The sequence below is a fragment of the Larimichthys crocea genome, chromosome XVI, assembly GCF_000972845.2.
Source record: "Larimichthys crocea isolate SSNF chromosome XVI, L_crocea_2.0, whole genome shotgun sequence".
In the NCBI taxonomy this organism is placed as follows: Eukaryota; Metazoa; Chordata; class Actinopteri; family Sciaenidae; genus Larimichthys; species Larimichthys crocea.
In genome coordinates, this window is record NC_040026.1 from 8,151,778 (window position 1) to 8,170,240 (window position 18,463).

At 40.0% G+C, this 18,463-nt stretch overlaps 2 protein-coding genes across 3 annotated transcripts; both read right to left on the minus strand.

Moving 5' to 3' along the window:
• Window positions 1-225: 225 nt before the first annotated feature.
• On the minus strand, window positions 226-6,783 carry si:ch211-136m16.8 (hypothetical protein). Its single transcript, XM_019273117.2, has 6 exons — window positions 6,525-6,783; window positions 1,163-4,957; window positions 876-1,071; window positions 701-780; window positions 530-621; window positions 226-436 (listed from the first exon to the last, which is right to left on the minus strand). The coding sequence occupies exons 1-6, from the start codon at window positions 6,576-6,578 to the stop codon at window positions 376-378; spliced, it is 4,278 nt and encodes a 1,425-aa protein (XP_019128662.2). The 5' UTR covers window positions 6,579-6,783; the 3' UTR covers window positions 226-375.
• A 1,148-nt stretch (window positions 6,784-7,931) lies between these two features.
• On the minus strand, window positions 7,932-16,635 carry si:ch211-180a12.2 (Class II histocompatibility antigen, M beta 1 chain). 2 transcript variants are annotated; one of them, XM_019273120.2, is made up of 13 exons: window positions 16,351-16,635; window positions 13,837-14,163; window positions 13,434-13,727; window positions 12,965-13,270; window positions 12,692-12,802; window positions 12,363-12,524; window positions 11,405-11,635; window positions 11,247-11,297; window positions 10,897-11,151; window positions 10,464-10,811; window positions 10,109-10,381; window positions 9,016-9,279; window positions 7,932-8,839 (listed from the first exon to the last, which is right to left on the minus strand). In XM_019273120.2, exons 1-13 carry the CDS (start codon window positions 16,400-16,402, stop codon window positions 8,808-8,810), a joined length of 2,706 nt encoding a protein of 901 aa, XP_019128665.2. In that variant the 5' UTR covers window positions 16,403-16,635; the 3' UTR covers window positions 7,932-8,807. The 2 variants fall into 2 exon arrangements, with proteins under 2 accessions (XP_019128665.2, XP_019128663.2); XM_019273118.2 differs by having other exon boundaries at window positions 11,405-11,719; window positions 16,351-16,634.
• Between the last annotated feature and the right edge of the window lie 1,828 nt (window positions 16,636-18,463).

Sequence of the window (18,463 nt, forward strand, 5' to 3'; positions counted from 1 at the left end):
TTCAGTGTGGTCTAACTTATTTATCTGTCAGCATATTTCTCAGTCTCAGTTTCCTCAGTCTAAGTTGGTTTCTTGCTTTTTTGCGTTTGGTGCTCACAAAGCATATGAGCTCAACTTTAAAAATATGTGCTTTTTTCATTTGTTTCAATCTCTTGTGTATTGTTTTTCTTATTGAGATTTGAATCCAGCTATGAACATTTTTTTTTGTCTAAGAAAATGCAGTTCCTCTTTTTAGTTAAGCTTTATTACAAAACTTAAACACGGGGAAAGTAAACGACAGGACAAACATTTTATGAATGATATATACACCAAAGATGAAGCCATTTGTATATTATATTCTGATATTTACACAAAGCGTTACAAATGATCTTCTTCTCACTCTTTCGTGGTTTTCTTCAGTTTGTTCTTCAGCTCAGACATAAGTGGATTTCCAAATCTAGGGAGACAAGAGAAAACTAAGAATAAGAAAATGTCTGAACACAAGACGCTTCTTTTGTGCTGAATATAAATGAACACTCTGAGACTTTACCCTGAATGTCCTGGTGGCATCCATTTAGGCTTGCGTTGTGCCTCATCTTGTTTGGGAGTGTCACTCGTTTCCATTGGCTTTGTCTCAGGTTCCTATAGACATTGTAACATTTTAATAACGTACATACCTCCACATAAGCAAAAACTGGGATTCAGAGATTATTAATAGTACCTGGGGGAGAGTTGTCTGGCTATTTTCATCTCTCACCACCCGTTGTGTCTTTTTCAAAACGGGAAAACCTGCACCAAGCCCTAAAAAACAAAAATGTGTGACAATATATGTAGATTATGAAAAATAACATAAAAGATGAAAGGTAGTGGCTTTCTGTGTGTCGTAGGTAACCTACCAGGTAATTTTATTCCAATGCCCAAGCCTCCTAAAGGCACACCTGCAGGCACTCTGACTGGTACATGTGAAGAGGGTGTGGGTTCCAGTGAGGGCATATGTAGCAGGGAGCGGGGATCTTTGGGGGGCCTTACACGAGGGTTTTTAACAGCTATTCTTGACCTTTGTGCAGTACAGTCCAGCACAAAGGCGTCCACCTGCAATAACAAAAACAGTTGGATTATCAGTTTCTCTTCAGGTTTTGAATACTGACAAATTTTATTCAGAATTTAAGGAGACAAACAGTACCTCCATGTGATCTTCAGACTCTGTCATCAGCTGTTCCTCCATGTCAACCCTGTTTAGTCCAGGTATTGAATCAACAATATTTTCTGACCATATGGGCTGCGGTTGGTCCAGTGAGGGCAGATTCAATAAGGTCTCCTCCGATTCAGCACAGATGTTTCCTTCTGAATGAGATTCCATCAACATGATTCCCTCCACTAAAGAAGCCTCGGTGTGTTTGATTTCATCAAGGGAGTCAGACGTAGTTGTCTCATGGGGCACATCTTCAACTTTTGTTTCTTCAACTTTGAAAAGAACGCTCATTTCTGTAATTGACTTAATATCTGCTTCTTCAGGTTCTTTCCAGTCAGTTTTCCTTGTTAGGTCGTCAACATCAATCTCTGTCCGCGATCCAGTTTCTTCATCTGTTTTTTCTTGTGATTGATCTGATTCCTCATCTAGATGTCTTGTCTCTGATGATGTAACTCCTGAATCAGGCTGAAACTCTGTCCCTGTGATTGATTCCTCCTCTTTCAGATATGATTGCTTTGTCTCAGTGGTTACCTCTATCAATATGTCCTGAGATTCAGAGTTTAATTCAGGTAGTTGGGCAGACAATTCAGAGATGTCTACTGATTCTGACATATTAGCCAACATGTCATATACACCTTGAACTGACCCAGTGCTTGTTGATTTCAGTAGCTGAGTTTCACTGTTCTGTGTGCCCCATTCACCAACAGACTGGTCCAAAAATCCAGACTCTGCTGTTGATGAAGACATTTCTGTGTCATTCACTAATTCAGATTCCCCTGAATTTGACTCTATAAGCTGCTCGTCATCTTTCTCCGTTTGCACTGATGAGATTCCTCCTTGTTCCTTGTTTGATGGCTCTCTTACCGTGTCCATTCGATGTCCAGGTTCAGACCTTTCTTGTTGTTTTACGTTATCAGCGTCCTCTGACACAGTCTGTAACCACAAGTCAAGGAGTTCTTCATCAATGACACCTTGATGTTCAATGATTGAGCTAACTGTTTCTTCAGCGCAACTCGCCTCTGTTCTGCTCTGCTCTGATTCTGTCACATGCTTTTCCATTTCTTCTGCTGATAACACAATTAAATCTCCTGGTTTCGACTCAGCTGTGATTGATTTGACATCTGTTTCAGTTTCCTCACTGCTTACCTCAAGTGCTTCCTCACCTAATAACTGATTTTGTGTCTCCAGTGACTCTACAGTCCAAGTATTTTCTTTTTCGCTCCTTTCTGTGGTTACCTCAGCTGCTATTCCTGCTACATGCAGATTTGAAATTTCCATTTCATTTTTGTTCTGCACTTCATCTTCTGCTGCCTCCTCTTCTTGCAAGTCGATCCCTGCATCTTGCATTTCAACAGTACCATCTTCAAGTAATTTAAGGTCACTCTCCACCAACTCTTCCAGGAATCCAGATTTAATATAGACTTCTTGTAAACTAGTTGTCCTATAGCTGTTTTGATCTAAGTTTATAGCATCTACTGATTCCTGGAAGAAGCTCATCTCTCTGTCATTCTGTACTTCAGCCTCAAGAAATCTTAACGTTTCAACAGTGACCACCTCCTCTGCTGCTACATCTCCTGTTGTCTCATGGCCATCTCCAGCAGGATCAGCTTCTTTGGAATCACATGACCCCTCATCTATCTCAAATTCAACCAAAAGCTCTTCAGTCCTATCTTGGAGCTCTTTTGTTGTCTTATCAGTGTCATCTGTTAAGCCAACGTCAAGCTCAAATTCCTTCTCCGAGTACTCGATCCCCGTCTTCATTGAGGCAACCAATGTGTTTGCTTCCTCTTCCCCAAATAGGACTCCCGATTCTTGAATTACTGGTTCAACAAGTGTTTTTTCTGTTTCTTGTGGCAATCCAGCTTCAGTAAGTTGCACTGTTTCAGTGTGCTCCTCCACAACCAAGTCAAAGCTATTCTTAATATCTCCTGTGCGGTCTTGTTCCTCTTCCATATACTCCCTCACAAGTAAATAGTCAGTGCTCCAGCCACTGTTTTGAAGGCACTCCGACTCTTTGCTCTCCACCTCTTCTGGTAATTGCACGGCTGGGATTTCCATCCAATCTCCTGCTTCCAGGAACCTTTGTGTTGTATTTTCATCTGGCCCTGACTCATTGTTGTATCCAGGAACTCCCTCTTGTGTTTCCTCACATATTGGAGAATTTAGCTCCTGGGACAAAACAAGCCGGCCTTCAAACATCTCCAGGGAAATATTTTTAAACTCTCCGCTAATTTCCTGTGTAGTCTCACCTTCAGGTTTTACTGTAACTGACGTGGTTGTACATGCTACTCCCATGTAACTTTCTTTGTTGCCTTCTTCACTGGAAAGCCTTTCCTCTTCTATTTTATCTTTGTCCAAAAATCTCTCATCTACAGAGACATCTGTTGTTGTCATTTTTACATCGATCACGTCGCCATTGCTTTCTGTTTCAGCATCATCTGTCTGTGTTTTGGTTTGCCCTTCGGTGTCCTTAGCCACATCCTCTTGGTCTCCATCTGCGAACTCAGTGGTGTGCAGCTCCGTTTGAGCATTCTGCACGACTTCTTCTTCGCTGCATGTAACATGTCCAGTTGAAATTTGTTTTTCCTGACTGTCTTCTTTAACTGACTTGATGTCGTCTTTCTGCTTCAGCACTTCATATATTATCTGCTTGTTTGCGGCCTCATTTGCCCTTTCTTCCTGAAAGACAGTGCCCTGCTCTCTCAGTGTGCTCTCATCCTCTTTCTTTTTCGCATCCTCAGCTTTTTCACTTTCACCTCTATGAGCCATCGCATGCTCTTGTGGAACAACAATTAGCTCATCCTCAGACACAATGGCACTTTTGTTGCAGGCCATTTGTAATTCAACATGCAGTGAAGTGAGGATTGGTTCTCCCATGAAATCTCCATGGTCAGCCGGCAGCTCTTCACAGACCGAGGGCTGATTTTCAGCCTGTTTTGCTCCCTCATCAGGCTTGTTTTCATTTTCAGAGGCCAGAAGTAACACACCATCACTGTTTTCTACTTCCTCAAGCATCAGTGCTGTATCTACTTCCCCCCTCTGCACCCTTGTCTCTTCTATGCACATGTTACCCTCCTCTTCTAAACTCAAATCTTTGATCATACACAATTTTACCTCAATGTCTTCTTCCTCCAAACATTCCTTATCTTCATCTTCATCACCTTCTTCTTCCTTTGTCATAGTATCATCCATTTTTTGATGATCATCTGGGGTCATTACCCTCTCTGTCTCCTCCTCAGCACCAGCTTTATTTCCACTTTCCTCCACATATTTGCTTACTGCATCCCTGGTAAGACTTAGTGACCTGGAGTTCACATCTTCCTCATACTCATCGTTCTCCTGCGTCTCATCTTGTCCATGAGTGTTCTGAACACTATTTTCTTCTTGTTCATTTTCTTTTGTGCATCCAGTTATGAGTGTCTCTGCTTCATCGCTTCTTTTTTGGCCAAACAGTTCCTCCCTCATGCCCTCATCTTCCTCAGGTTCTTTGCCCTCACTGCCTGTACTCAGCTGGGTTTGGTACTGCACACTCCCTTCATCAGGCCCTAAGTCTATGTCTGTGGTGCAACGTTCCCAGGCAACAACTGCCTGAGATAAGCTTGACACAGAGACTGTTGCAAGATGCTGTTCCTCATCGACTTCCCTTGCGATGGCATCACCCTCTGTTTGGCCAGATTTTGCAGGCTTACTGTCAATAGCGGATTCCTGAAGGGTGTTCGGATCATTTCTAACAACATTTGTGGGCTCTGGTCTGAAGAATCTGCTGACAGCTCCTGTTATATAGTTCTGAGGATGAGATAGAGAGAAAAGGGGAAACGTTCTGACTTATTGATTATATTATTGATTAATCAACATTTTTTCTATGCATGTTCTAATTTCTTACATTTCCTCATTATGCATACAATGTACATTTGTTGCCTTCATTTTAAAAATAAATATATGGACATCCCTATTTTGATACCTCCCTATATATTTGGTCTGAGGGCGTTCCAGGGAAATCTTAATGTTACATAATACAAGGCTACTTGCACAATAGCGCTCTTACAACATTGCAGAAACAGTTTGAGGAAAGGCCTTTCCTGTTAAAACTAAACAATGACCCTATACACAAGCATGTCCTGAGTTTGGTGTGGGAAACGCGTCCAACACCTTTGGCAGGGGTGTAACTAACAACATTAATTACGCTTCCATTTAAACCTGCAAAACAGTTTTTGACTGTAAACACAACACTGACACCTTTTAAAAGTTAGGATGGTGAACATGTTACCCATCAGAGAAAAGTCATGTTTCAGGTGACCTGATGAATGTAAGTAAAAGTAAGTAACACACCTTCAACTACTCTATATTGGTCCAATTGCTTCTAAATGCTGCACTGCGTTCACCAGCTAGATGCTGACTTTGTCTGTTATATGGTGCTGGGAAGATAGCATATAGTTACCCTGGCTTCAAAAGTGAAACAAAATGGCAATTGTGGTCAAGATTATCAGGATAACAAACAAACAAAAACAGCTGCTTGTCATGGCTGGAAATCAAGTTGATGAGAACAGTGAAAGAGAACCAAAGCAGTAAAGTTATGGCTGTCAAACAAAAACAATGAGCTGAAAGATGCTAAAAACGCCCTATAGAGAATTGCAGAGTTGGGTTCCCCTTTGCAATAAACCAAGTCACTTGATGCATTGTTATTCATGCAACTTTAAGCGTGCAATAAAAGCAGGGCCATGAAACTCAAAGCCTTGAACACACTACAGCCGTCATTAATGTTTTTAGTTACAGCACCAGGCAAACAAAAATGTATACTGTGAAAAAGGTCCAGTGAAACACTGTACTTGTAATCCAAAAGACTCTTGTAGCTTAATGTTTTATTGTACGGGTCTACAAAATCATAATAATTTCAGGAGGATGGTTTCTGGAAATAATTGTGTAAATTTGGCACTAAGACTAAGCGAAATACACCTTGTGTTAAATTACCAAACCATCAAATAATGAAATGAAAATGCATGCATGTGCAATTTACAGGCAATTATGCAGTATATGAGAAAATTGATCAAATAACAATAAACTAGTTTCTGAACTTTGTATCTAGTTTCCATAAACTTTGTGGCTGATGATCTCGTGAAATTCTGAAAAAAATTGTCAGGAAATAATCGACAATGATTTTATGTCAGACAAACACAGAGGAGAGGAGGGGAGGGAGAAAAGAGAGAGAGAAAGAGGGGTGGAGAAAGAAACACGCAGACCAGAGAGAGAGAGAGAGAGCTGCACGGACACAGAGACAGATTTTACGTGCACATTTCACCCAATTTAAATTTAAATTTGAGGCATCACATCAGATTTAGATGATGCAGCGACTCACCCAAACTGTCCAGAAAGTCCTCTCCACCGTGGAAGCCGGACCGCCGTCGTCCATCTTCAAACTTCTCCCTCCTTCACTCTCAGATCATTTGACTATAGTTTCTTCTGGATGTGCTGACCAAACCAAACCGGCCTGTGCATTCATTTAATTTTCAAAAATCAAAATGAATTAGAAGCTCGTTAACATGCTCCTTCCAGAACCTGACTTAGTTTTGGACACCCCCCTCCTGTCGGTTCAGTTCCTCATACTGACATATGTCCGGTGTGTCATTATGAGGAAGAGGGTGATTAACGCAGCTGAGTCGCCGGTGCATCAAGCCTACGTGGTGCACAGTTTGCGGATGTGCATATGGTTTCTGAGATGAAGTGTGACACTGGAGTTTCAAAATAGACCTGCTAACCCACAGCATATTCTCCACATCAGTTACAACCATGGTGGGAAAAACTTCTCTATGAAAGAAAGTCTTCATAAGCGTTTCTGCGCCAATTCAATATTCTTACATAAGAATATAATATTAAGCCCCTTGCATCTTAATTGATCAGCTGTGTTAAAGACCCTCAGACATAACAGTGCAGACTAAGCAGTGCTGCTTTGTTAAATTCATGATCATCCACACAGCACTTCAATGTGCTCACAGTGACACTATGATATTTTTGTAAGTAACAATAGTACATGCTTCATCTTACAAATGCAAAGTTGAATGCATGAGCAATAAAACACACCCCTTGTCAGTTCAACACACTCAGTGGTTTTGCTGCTTTAACCTTATTTGGTCTGGTATGACCAGTAGCTCACGGCTACTGTTAGTCATAGTCAGTTTGCTTACATTAGCAAACATAAGATATTACCAGTCAGAGTTACGGTCTTATCAGTCTGTTGATATGACTTCACTCTAGTTTTGCTACTGTCACACTTGATAAAGTTGATTTTAGCCAACTAAGTCTGTTTTTTGTCTCCAGAGGGAGCTTTGAAAATCTGATAAAGCTTTAAGTGTTGTTACAAGTCTGCCGATAAGTCTAAGAAGGAAATAAAATACATCTGTGGGTGTGAAGTTAAAAGAAAAAAACTCTTTTAAGACTAGTGGCTTAAAGATACTTTAACTGCACATGCAAACCTGTTTTTGGAAGTTGCATTGTGGGTATAGGTGTGATGCCAAGAGGAACTTTGTGTGATACAAAAAAAAGGGGGCCATATCCTTTTTTAAAATGCATTATAAGTTCTACATTGTCAATGTTGGAGTGGAGTTTTTTAGCATTTACCATTGTTGCACACCACACTCGCCCTTTATTATGACTCTTTAGCAAAAGTTACACAATGCTCACTCTAATGTTTACATTTAAGAAATTCTGACTCACATATATTTACATTTGTTTATATTTTTATTGAGATCAAATCGCATCAAATATAGAATCATGACTATTGAGTCTTTATTTGGCTTGTAATTTAATTTCAGATCATATGAATCACTTATCTTTCACAATATTATACAGTACATACAAATGTATGTTCACAATTGTGAGTATGGTGTGGTTTGGCCATGTGATTTACAGAACATAGTGTGTGACGCTCAGGGAAAAAAATAACAATATGTACGAAAGTTGCTAGGAGACAAACAATACAAACTTGATTTCATATACCAGGAATAAAATGCGGGTTGTGTCGACATTGCACGGCCATGATAAACAACATTACTGAGTAATCAGAAAGGAGGAAGTTCTAAACTAAACAACAGCTTAATTGCAGCAACTCCTCTGACTAGCACAGTGAAGTGATACATCTGTGGTGTGAGTGCAGGGAGAGAAAAAAACAGAAGTACATTTTGAAATGAGAACCCATTTCAGTGGTTGACCAAGAGCAGATATTAAAAGAAAGGGCAAAAGAGAACAGCAGTATCTCCCTTGCACGCATTTTCATCGACAAAAACAGAATCCAAAGAAACAGCTCTTCAAAGAAATTGATTTAGATTTTATTTTCCAATGCAGATTTAGAAAAGAAATCCACAGAAATGGATTATTATTGTAAAATTCTTTGTACAAAAATATGGGCATTTGTAAAAAAAAATCATGCAGTTGAAAAAGAAGTAGGCCTTAATGGATGACGGATGAGGAGTAAAAAAAGAAGATTAAAAGTAATAAATAAAGGCACAATTGTTGATCACATCACAGTCAGCTGGATGTGCTTAAAACTCGACTACTACTTTATATTTACTATAGAGGTATACAGTATATTAGATGTATTATATAGGATATATGAAATGGAGAGGAACTGTGCACATCAGGACTTTCATACAGTAGGTGAAATTTCCTCACTGGGCTCTGAAAAAGAGGATACAAGTTGAAAAATAAATATGAACAAACTTCCTGTTGAGTATCACAGTGACTATTTTGTGTGTTTAAAATCGTATAAATGACATATGATGTTATGTTGTTCCTGTATTTATTCACTTCTCTGAAACTACAGTAGTTTGAACAGTTGTTTTATAGTTTCTTACCTGTCCAGGTTCGGTAAACAGGAAGCTTGAGTGCAGGGTGTGAGATCTCCACGCACACTCTCAGATTTTCTCTGACACCCCTCCTCAGGTTGACTCTGTTGATGTGCAGCGCACCCCGGTCCTCCTCGCTTTCTCTGTCACTGTCCACATCCACCTCTGACTTTGTTTCGTCATCCCCCTCGTTGTTGTTATTCTCTCCATCCACTTTTTCATCGATGTATTCTATTCCTTCAGCGTCAGGGTCTGTGACTGCAGCTTTTGTTTCTGTAAAATAACACCATCAAAATAATGAAGACAGCTCCAATATTCATACAGAAATAAAATCAAAAACTTTAGGTGTTAAATCAGAGAAAACATGAACGGTTTATAGTGCAAAATATATATAATATCTCATACAATTCAAGTTTGCACATCTAACAATTTCAATTCCTCTGCCTTCTTGAAAAAATGTAAGTATTAAGTATTTCAGCAATTTAGTATTGCACATATCGACAAAAGAATGGTAAATATCATTACAGCAGAGGATGGGATATTCTACCTTTTAATCCCTAATATGGTTCAAACTCAAACTCAAGTAAATACCTACGTGTGTTAAACCCCACACCCCCAGTTAGTAGAAAAGTTAAATTAAAAACTTGATGACATGACATCATCAGGGTTGTTTCCTGTGATGGTATCATGGCCAGGATTATTTCCCCTAGAGCCACAACTATTTGCACAGTTTCCCCTTTAAATATTACAAACTTTTAGCAAAATTTCCTAACATTTTACAGCAATGGCTGTAAAAATCTATAGAATTTGTAGCTGAATGCTAAAAAAGAAAAGTGTACTTCAAGACACTGATTCCCAACCTGGCAGCACTGACCCCCCAGGAGAATTGCCCAAAGCTTTACGGGGGGCATTTCATTCATTTATGTGAAAAAAACAAATGACATTGTTATTTTTAAAGTTTAGATTATTATTTAATATAAAAACTTTAATATATAATTAAAAAGGGCACGGTGACGACCTACATTCACAGAGCCTTCACTCTCTGCCTCTTCCTGCATTAGGAAAGTACGTAGTTCAAACAAAGAAAGAGCTTATTGCATACTTATTGCGTGTCCATTCTTCTGTCTCTCCAGCTGTTTGCTTGTCTGACTTGACAGGCTTGTGGACTTCTCCAGGGCGCACACACTTTTCAGCTCCCTCTGTCCATCATCTCCTATCTCCTCTGTCTCATCGGACACCAGTGGCGAGAGAGTCTGTCCTCCCGCCGCCCAGATTAAGTTGACTTTAGGGTGACCTCCCTTCAACAGAAGAGAGAACACACCGACTCCTTCACTGCTCCAACAGACTGAGATCGATTGGGGGATGGAGGGAGCAACTAAAGGAATACAAACAGTGAGTGAAAACAACATCCAAAATAGTAAGCTGTTGATAATAAAAGTGCTGATGATGATTTATACCAATGTCAACATTTCTCCAGTGTCTTTCAATAGGTTCGAGTAGGGAACAGTGCTCCACTCTACAGATAATCCCTCCTCCCCTCTCCTTTTTCTCCTGATTTGTCGTGCTTCTCTTCAGAGTGGCTGTGGCTCTGTAGAGTCTGGGTTCAGTCCATATGGGGCCCCACATCTCTCCTCCCTCTATCACCTCCTCCTCTCTGTCATCCTGCTCACCCTCTCTGAGCTTCAGCCAGGTGACGGATATGTTTGGAGGGTGGAAATCTGTGATTTCACATCCCAGGGTCAAAGTCTGATCTGAGGAAGAGGTGGAGCTGACGATTTCGGACACACTTGGAATCTTCATGAAGCCTATTTGGGATAAAGTTGAGACTTAAACACTCATATTTTGATATGAATAATTACATTTTATGCCTCTTCTTTCCCTCTTTCTTACCTCTGGTCTCACGGGTGACAGGTTGCTTCAGGGCAATGTGATGGACACTGACCCACACTTTAGTGCCTCCCTTTTCCAGTTCACTCCGGGGCAGCTTGCATTGGCTGGAGGCTGAAAAAAAGCCTTCAGAATTGGGCCGAGGGGAGGATGAGGCCTGGGAGGCCACAGGGCTCAGCTCACCCCCCTGGCAGAACCACCGGAAGGTAATGACGTCCGGATGGAAATGTGATGCCCGTACTGTCATGCTGATGACCTCTGCAAGACATAAATTGCTGGGATGTAGCTTTTTTGCAACCAGGAACATTTTAAATGTACTGGACTACAAAAGAAGGACAAACTGTTTGCCTCACCTGAGTCATTTTGTGTCTCTGCAAGCTGAATTTCTGACACTTCTGGAGCAGCTACAAGATAAAATTTCCAAAAACGTCCATACATAAAAAAAAAATCTGTACATAAATTGTGAAAATCATTAAAAAAAAAAGTTAATATGAAAGAAATCTTCTCTTACACAGAATTGTGAACTTCTCTGACACCCTCTCCATCACAATCTTATCTTTGCCTGCGTAGGACACCTGACACTTAAACACCGCTGCCTTGTGGACTGAAATCTGGGGGATGAAGGTGAGCGAGGAGATCAGCTGTTGAATCCCACTTCCTGATGAGTGCAGTGGCCCTTGTGTGTGAAGCTTGTAGTAACCCATCTCGCCTCTGGAGGCCAGCAGAGGACCTTTCTCTGACACTGGGGAGGTGAGAGTTAAACCATAGGGCAGATGGATGGTGGTTAAGGGGTTATAAAGGCAGTTAAAGTTAGCTTTGGAGGTTCCTAGTTGCACAGAGTTGTTAAATGTTAGCAGGATTTAGTGTGAAAGAGAAAACATGGTATGTTTTAGGAGCAGTTGCAATACAGATAAAGTATATTTCATCCATTCACTTTAATATATTAATAAGACAAAACACATTTTATTTCCTTTTCCTCTCTAACATCCAGTTTTCTTCCTACGATTTCTATTTAAGTAGCTCTAAAGGAATAGTTGGACATTTTGGTAAATATACTTCTTCAAGTTAGACGTCAATAATATGAATCCATTAGCGTAGCTCTGGTCAGCATTTTATTTCAGACCAGACTGGTTTATCTGCTTAAAAATATGTGTAAACATGTCTCAGGTGTTCACAGAAAGGACAAGAAATACGATACAATACAACGCCCTGATAAAACCACAGCATGTTGTGTTTATTGTTTTGTGTTGATTGAACAAGCTGGTTTCATATTTACAGTACAGGCATCTAACTTCTCATCTAACTCTCAGCCTGACAGTAAATAAGTGTATTTCCCCCGAAAACCATTTCTTTAAGGTTTGAAAATGTAAAACTGTGTTGGCATTTGTTATTACTGATGCTGGTCAGCGAGGTCAAATAATTATTTACCGGTAATAAGTGATTATGTGGATGTGTTTAAGCACTCCTACCTGTGAGTGAAGTGTCAGAGATAGGGGTGTCATTGAGGAACCATGCAGTCTGGACTCGGTCCACCCTCCTGCCCTCAATGCTCACTGTCACCCTGCCCTTTTGGCCTACAATCACACGTGGGGGGAGGATGATGCCTGACACGTTCAGAGACTTCTGTTTCTCTGAGTGATGGGAGAGAGAATGAAGATAAAGAAGAGAGTGACAGAAAAGAAGACGATGAGCTGGCAGATAGTGTGCAACATCCAAATAGTTCTGTGGAGGTCACATGACAGTTAAAAGGCTAAGAAAGAAAACAGTTGCCTTATTTGCAAAGGAGGATATGACTCACCATCCCTCCTCCTCCATGAAAAGCCAAAGCACAGCAAGAAGACCAGTACCAGAGAAATACACATCATAGCCACTGATGCTTTGGCAGATTTGTTTAACACCGGAGGCTCATCTGTGGGAAACAGAGGAAGTGGGTGTAAAAGGTGACAATGACAAAGCATTAACATCAAGACAAACAGTTTTGTTTGTGCAGCTGATAAGAATGTAGAATATCTTGTTTTATGGCTCACGTCAAATATTTCAAGTATTTTAAGGTTTCAAATTCAAATCTTACCTTGGGGGTCGAGTTTCTCCAGGTACCCTAAGCCAGTGACTGGATGCACTACCCCAGGTTGTTTAACTACACACTCCACCTTCCCACTTTGCTCCCTCTGCTCGGGGCTCAAAGTGTAATAGCGTCTGGTTCTGTAGGTCCCATCTGGGTTCTGCTCAGTGGTGAGGGGCTCAGGGAGGACTGTGTCATTTTGAAGCCAGGACACAGTCACTTCTTCTGGGTAGAAACTCTCCACGTCACAGTAAAGAGTGAGAGGAATATTGTTGGAGTCCGAGGGCAAGGCAGAAAGTCTTACAGCAGCGAGATCTGAGGATGAATAAAATCAAATCTTTTGGGCTTATCACAGGCTTAATTAGATTAAAAAGGTAAGCCATTTGCACGGTCATGAAAGTAGCTACTTAAGTTGTACATGAAGGAAAAATGTGATGAGTCATTGATGTTTTGTTGGATGTGTTCTTATGTAACTTACGAGTGATGTTAAGTTGGAAATCCTGCTCTTGAGAGCTTCCATTGTGTGACACTTTGCAGCCAAAGGTCACATTCTGGTCTTCACGGGAAGGGTAGATGGTCAGGTTGCCTTCAGCCATGTAGTACCCATCTGTACTCTGTTCGCCTTCAACTTGGTAGGGAGATTGAATCACTTTACCATCTCTAGTCCAGGAGAAAAAGACAGGAGGAGGATAGAAACGATCTGCCCGGCATTTAAGCTGGCTTTCTGTTTCCAACACCACCCATTGCTGAGATACTGAGAGAGTAGGAGAAGCTAAAAAAAGGGGAGAAGCAGAAGAAATTTAGAGAGTTCAGCTTTGTTGTGCTTTTAGGTTTAAATGTGCACATAAAACCCAATTCAAATCTCAACAACCAAGACGTACCAAAGTTGTTGATTATAACATTACTAGAGTGCAGTGTTGTAGAGTTGTAGCTGACTCTGCATTCGTATAGCCCCTGCAGGTCAGAACTGGCTCTGGGGATGGTCAGTGAAAAGTCCCCATTGACGAAATCTCTGGTGTCCCATCTGAAGCCGTCCTTTATTTGCGTCTCTGCTTCACTAAATGAGGCGATGTCAGAGCCGTTACTTGTCCAGCTGACTTTGATGAGAGACTTGTCTATTTCATCACCCGTTACAGAAAGAGGGAATGTCACATAGCAGGGCAGGGTTGTCTTTGTATTTGGACTGGTCTGTATTTCATTTGGAGACCCTGTAAGCAGAGAAAGACAGTTCAGAACTTTGACTTAACAGTGCTCACTGAAGCTTCCTGCTGCAACACAGGAGGGTTGTTTGTCTGATAGTGAGATTTATGGTTGAGTCTGAACTTCAACTGCAGTTTTACTTGAGATAAATTCTCATAGAAACAAAGAATGACGGTGTTTATATTTGAGCTTAATATTCTTGGAATAAATTGTTTTAGAGGAAGTTTCATAAGATAACGTACCAATGTACATATTGTTTGACACATGTTATTTGTTTCTTTTGTTATCTTTCTCTTTCTTTCTTTATAGATATTTTTTGGGCCTTTTTCAAGCTTTTATTTTTATTAGAGACAGCTGAGGACTGACAGGAATGTGGGGAACGACATGCAGCAAAGGGCCGCAGGTTGGATCCGATCAACACCCCGTTATCTTCCTCTTTCAAACAAAACATTCAATCCATGAGCTACAAAACCCACCATTATTTAATGAATACACTTATAAGTTTTGGTTCCAACATATTACTTGTCTGGCATAACCAATAGCTAATAGTAGCTAATGTTAGCTATGTCAGCTATCTTATATTGCTGATAAAAATGAGGTGATTTGATCTGCTTTCCCTACTCTTACACTCTTTTTATCACAGATAAACATTTCAGTGCTTTGATCAAAAACACAAATCAAGATGTAGACCAAGCCAAAAATTCGAACGCCACTTGTAGCCACAAGGCAAGCTCACTTTAAAGAACCAGTGTGTAGGATTTACAGGTGTCTAGCGGTGTAGTTGCTGATTGCAACTCCGTCATTTTGCCTTTTTCTTCCCAGCATGAAGGAGGCCACAATATGTGCATAAACATAAAAGTTCACCATAGTGGACTCTGTGGTAGAAGGCCTGCCAAAGCTCATTCGAAGGTAACAAAACTGATTTTTATTTTCTGGGACTATGAAAACATAGTGATGCATATTATATCTAATTTCTGCCATATTCTGTAAATACTGAGTCCCCCAGATGAGACGAAATGGACCTTTAAGTCAATCTTTTAACAACCTAGAAATACAAGGACAAACTACAACAGAACTACAGTAACAAATGTCTCAGCCGAATGATCAGTGATGAAGGGAAGGAATTTTGTGTCAGGGGTTGTAGTTTAATAAAATTTTCCACTTCACATTCTTTCTTTTCACCCCTAATCGTAAATCAATAATCTCACCATACCTCCTTGAATCAGTGTCAATATAAAGCCTTTCAGTCAGGTCTGGCCACCCGATGAGCTTAATTAGTAACTAGTACAATAAAGACTTAGATAGAGAGCCATAGAGCCAAACACTCATCTTTAGTGTGAAGTGTTTATGTTTCACCTCTTGTTAAGTGTGATAGATGAGCCGATCAAAGCAGGCTGACAGGAAGGACATGAGTGTAAAAGGACATGACTAATACCCTACTTTCACAGGTAGGTGTTCACTTTTGAGTACAAAAGTAAAAACAGTTTGTACTTATGAAACGGATCCAGCTAAGAAGCAATAGAGAAGCCACTGTGATCCAAATCTAGATATGTTAAAACATTCAGCTTAAGTCAAAGCATTTGATTGTCTTAAAATTAGGATATACTACATATACACAGAATATACACACTTTTTTTTTAAATCTCTTAGACATAACACACTGGTATATAAACAATGCATGCATGAATGTTATTCGGCTAGAACATAATTATGGACAAAATCTTTCTCTATGTATGAGATTTTATATTGTGATATCATGTGTCATATGTCATCCTGTGCATTGGAATATCATACATTTTCTAGAAATGAAATTGTGGTTATGATAACCAGAATGGAGTTTTGGCTGAACCAAACTCTGAATAAATCACATCGCTCCATTATATCAACACAAAACTCTAGTAGATCCAATATTTGCGCAAAGCAGCCCTATTCATTGATTTCAAAAGTTGCTTACAATGGCCTAATACAGCTATGCTTTGGTCCTGACACACACCATACATCAACACAAAATAAAGGCCAGGTGCATGTTAACATTAACATGTCTGATGCCAACAAGCCTTCAAATGACAGTCCATGTGAGTTAGTTCAGACTCAATAATTCCAATTTTACCTGGTCAGTTCAAAAGTATACCTGGTCATTGGGTAAAGAAACAATACAATCTGTGTGTGTGTGTGTGTAATGACACAATACTCACCATGCTTTATGAGAGTCAGGAAAGCTACATAGAAGAGGACTTTACACCGCATGGCTAGGTTTGTCCAGAAACAACTTCTTATCACCAGGCCTTTTTTGCTGGCTTATATAGAGCTACGAAGTGACAGTGGGCGGGTTTGTCCAGCCGGATGGGAAATAAGAAATATTGCAGTCCCTAGGCCTCAGAAGAGTAAAAGGAGGCCCTTGATATGTGTATGTCCTCCTAAATAAGCAAGCACTGGAGGGTGATAGAGCGAAAAGGAGAAGGAGGGAGATGTGCAGAGACACACAAGTGGGCAAACTTAAAATTCACACAGGCCTCTGGCCAAGGTTTTGGAGCTACTTTACATTGGTGCAGTGTTGCCATGAACAAACGGAGAGGGTGACCCTGCTGGGTTTATGTGGGCAAACACTAAGGCGAAACTACAACTCTTTTCTATGCGGGGAAAAGTTAGTGTTGTGTTGAATTTGGAAAAAAAAAGGATAAATACAGGAGAATGTTTCTTTTTTTCCCCACTTGTATGGGGCGTCTATCTTTCTATCGAGCTCCTGCTATGATCGCTACGTCTGACTGAAGTTAATTTTTAGCCACAACAAGTGCTTGGTGTTTGCAGGAAAAGGTGTTGTCTGTTTCATCCATCCACTCTGAATATTCATTAACTTGATTAGCTGTTTTCCTTTCTTGTGTTACCTCTCTGCCTGGCTTTGCTTTAGGTAGAAACAAAGGTGAGTCCTGAAATGATTAAGTGACTCATGTGCTCCATTTCCCTGTTTGTGTTTGGTACCTTGTGCTCATGTACAACTCTCTCTTATTCAACATCATGTTTACTCTCCTTTCTTTTTCTGACGCTCTTGTTCCTTTCATCAGGCTGAAAGATTGAGTGCACCTCAGGAAAAGAGGAGGGGGCAAGAGGGTTTGATGGAGGACACAGCTGATGAAAGGAGTGAAATAACTATTGTAAAGATGTTTTTTTATGATTGTTGTGCTTTAAGTAAATCTAAATATCAAGTCATAAGTGTCAAAATGCATATATTTATTACCAGATTAGATAAGCATGTTCTGTACATTCTGTAATGTATACATTGTCAAGGTGAACAAGCAAGTGCACACACTTGAAATGAGTGTTTCAGCCTAGAAGTAAAATGTTCTGCATCTTGCAATTTATTACCAGTAAAACAACCTTCCTGAATATAACTGGAGTATAATCAAAAACAGGTTTCGAGGTAGGGCAGAAAGCAGGTCAGATTTGAATAAACCTTCATGGCCTTTTAACTTAACATCTATGTTAAGGTGAACAGATTTCTGAAATGAAAATCTGGGACATTTTCAATGCGGCTGTGAAAAATCATTAAATATTATCATTATGAAAGTACTTTTTCAAGCTTTTATTACACAAAAGGTCAGTGACGCCATTAGGGAGTGAAAAGTTAGGACGATTCAGAGGGGCCCTGAAAAAATATTAGAACATTAGTTTATTTTTTTTATTAACATATCATTTATGGATTTTAATACAATATTTAATTTATAATTAAACAAACACTTTATCTGTATGCAGAATGTTTCCTGCATGTCTACACAGTGTTATATTATCACATATATATTATTTTATTGATTATATTATCTCCTTTAATGCTTTTCTTTTCTTCACCCTTCTTTCTTCTCTCCTTAGCTTCACTCTGTTTACCTCCTTGTTTCTGCCTTTCCATACTATTCTCCTGCTCTTTTCCTCTTCTCTCCATCACTCTTTGCTATCAGTCTATACTCTGTCTCCCTAATCTACAACAGAGCAACATAGAGATAATATTGTCGTCTCATGGTAATCTAATATAACAAGGTACACAGTGACATACAAAACAGTGACTCAGGGCATCAGCTAATCAGATGGTCTGCATTTATAACTACTACAGTCATTGGTTACCCATACAGCACTGTCTGGTGCCAGCCCGACACAAAATACAGCAGTTACTCAACACACACACACAACTATCAACCATTATTAATTCATTTATTATTTTAACAGAGTCTCAGGAAAATCATATGCTACCAAAGCAGTCTTCCACCCCCCCCTCTTCCAAAACAGAGCCACATACAATCTCATGCTAACGTTCACGTT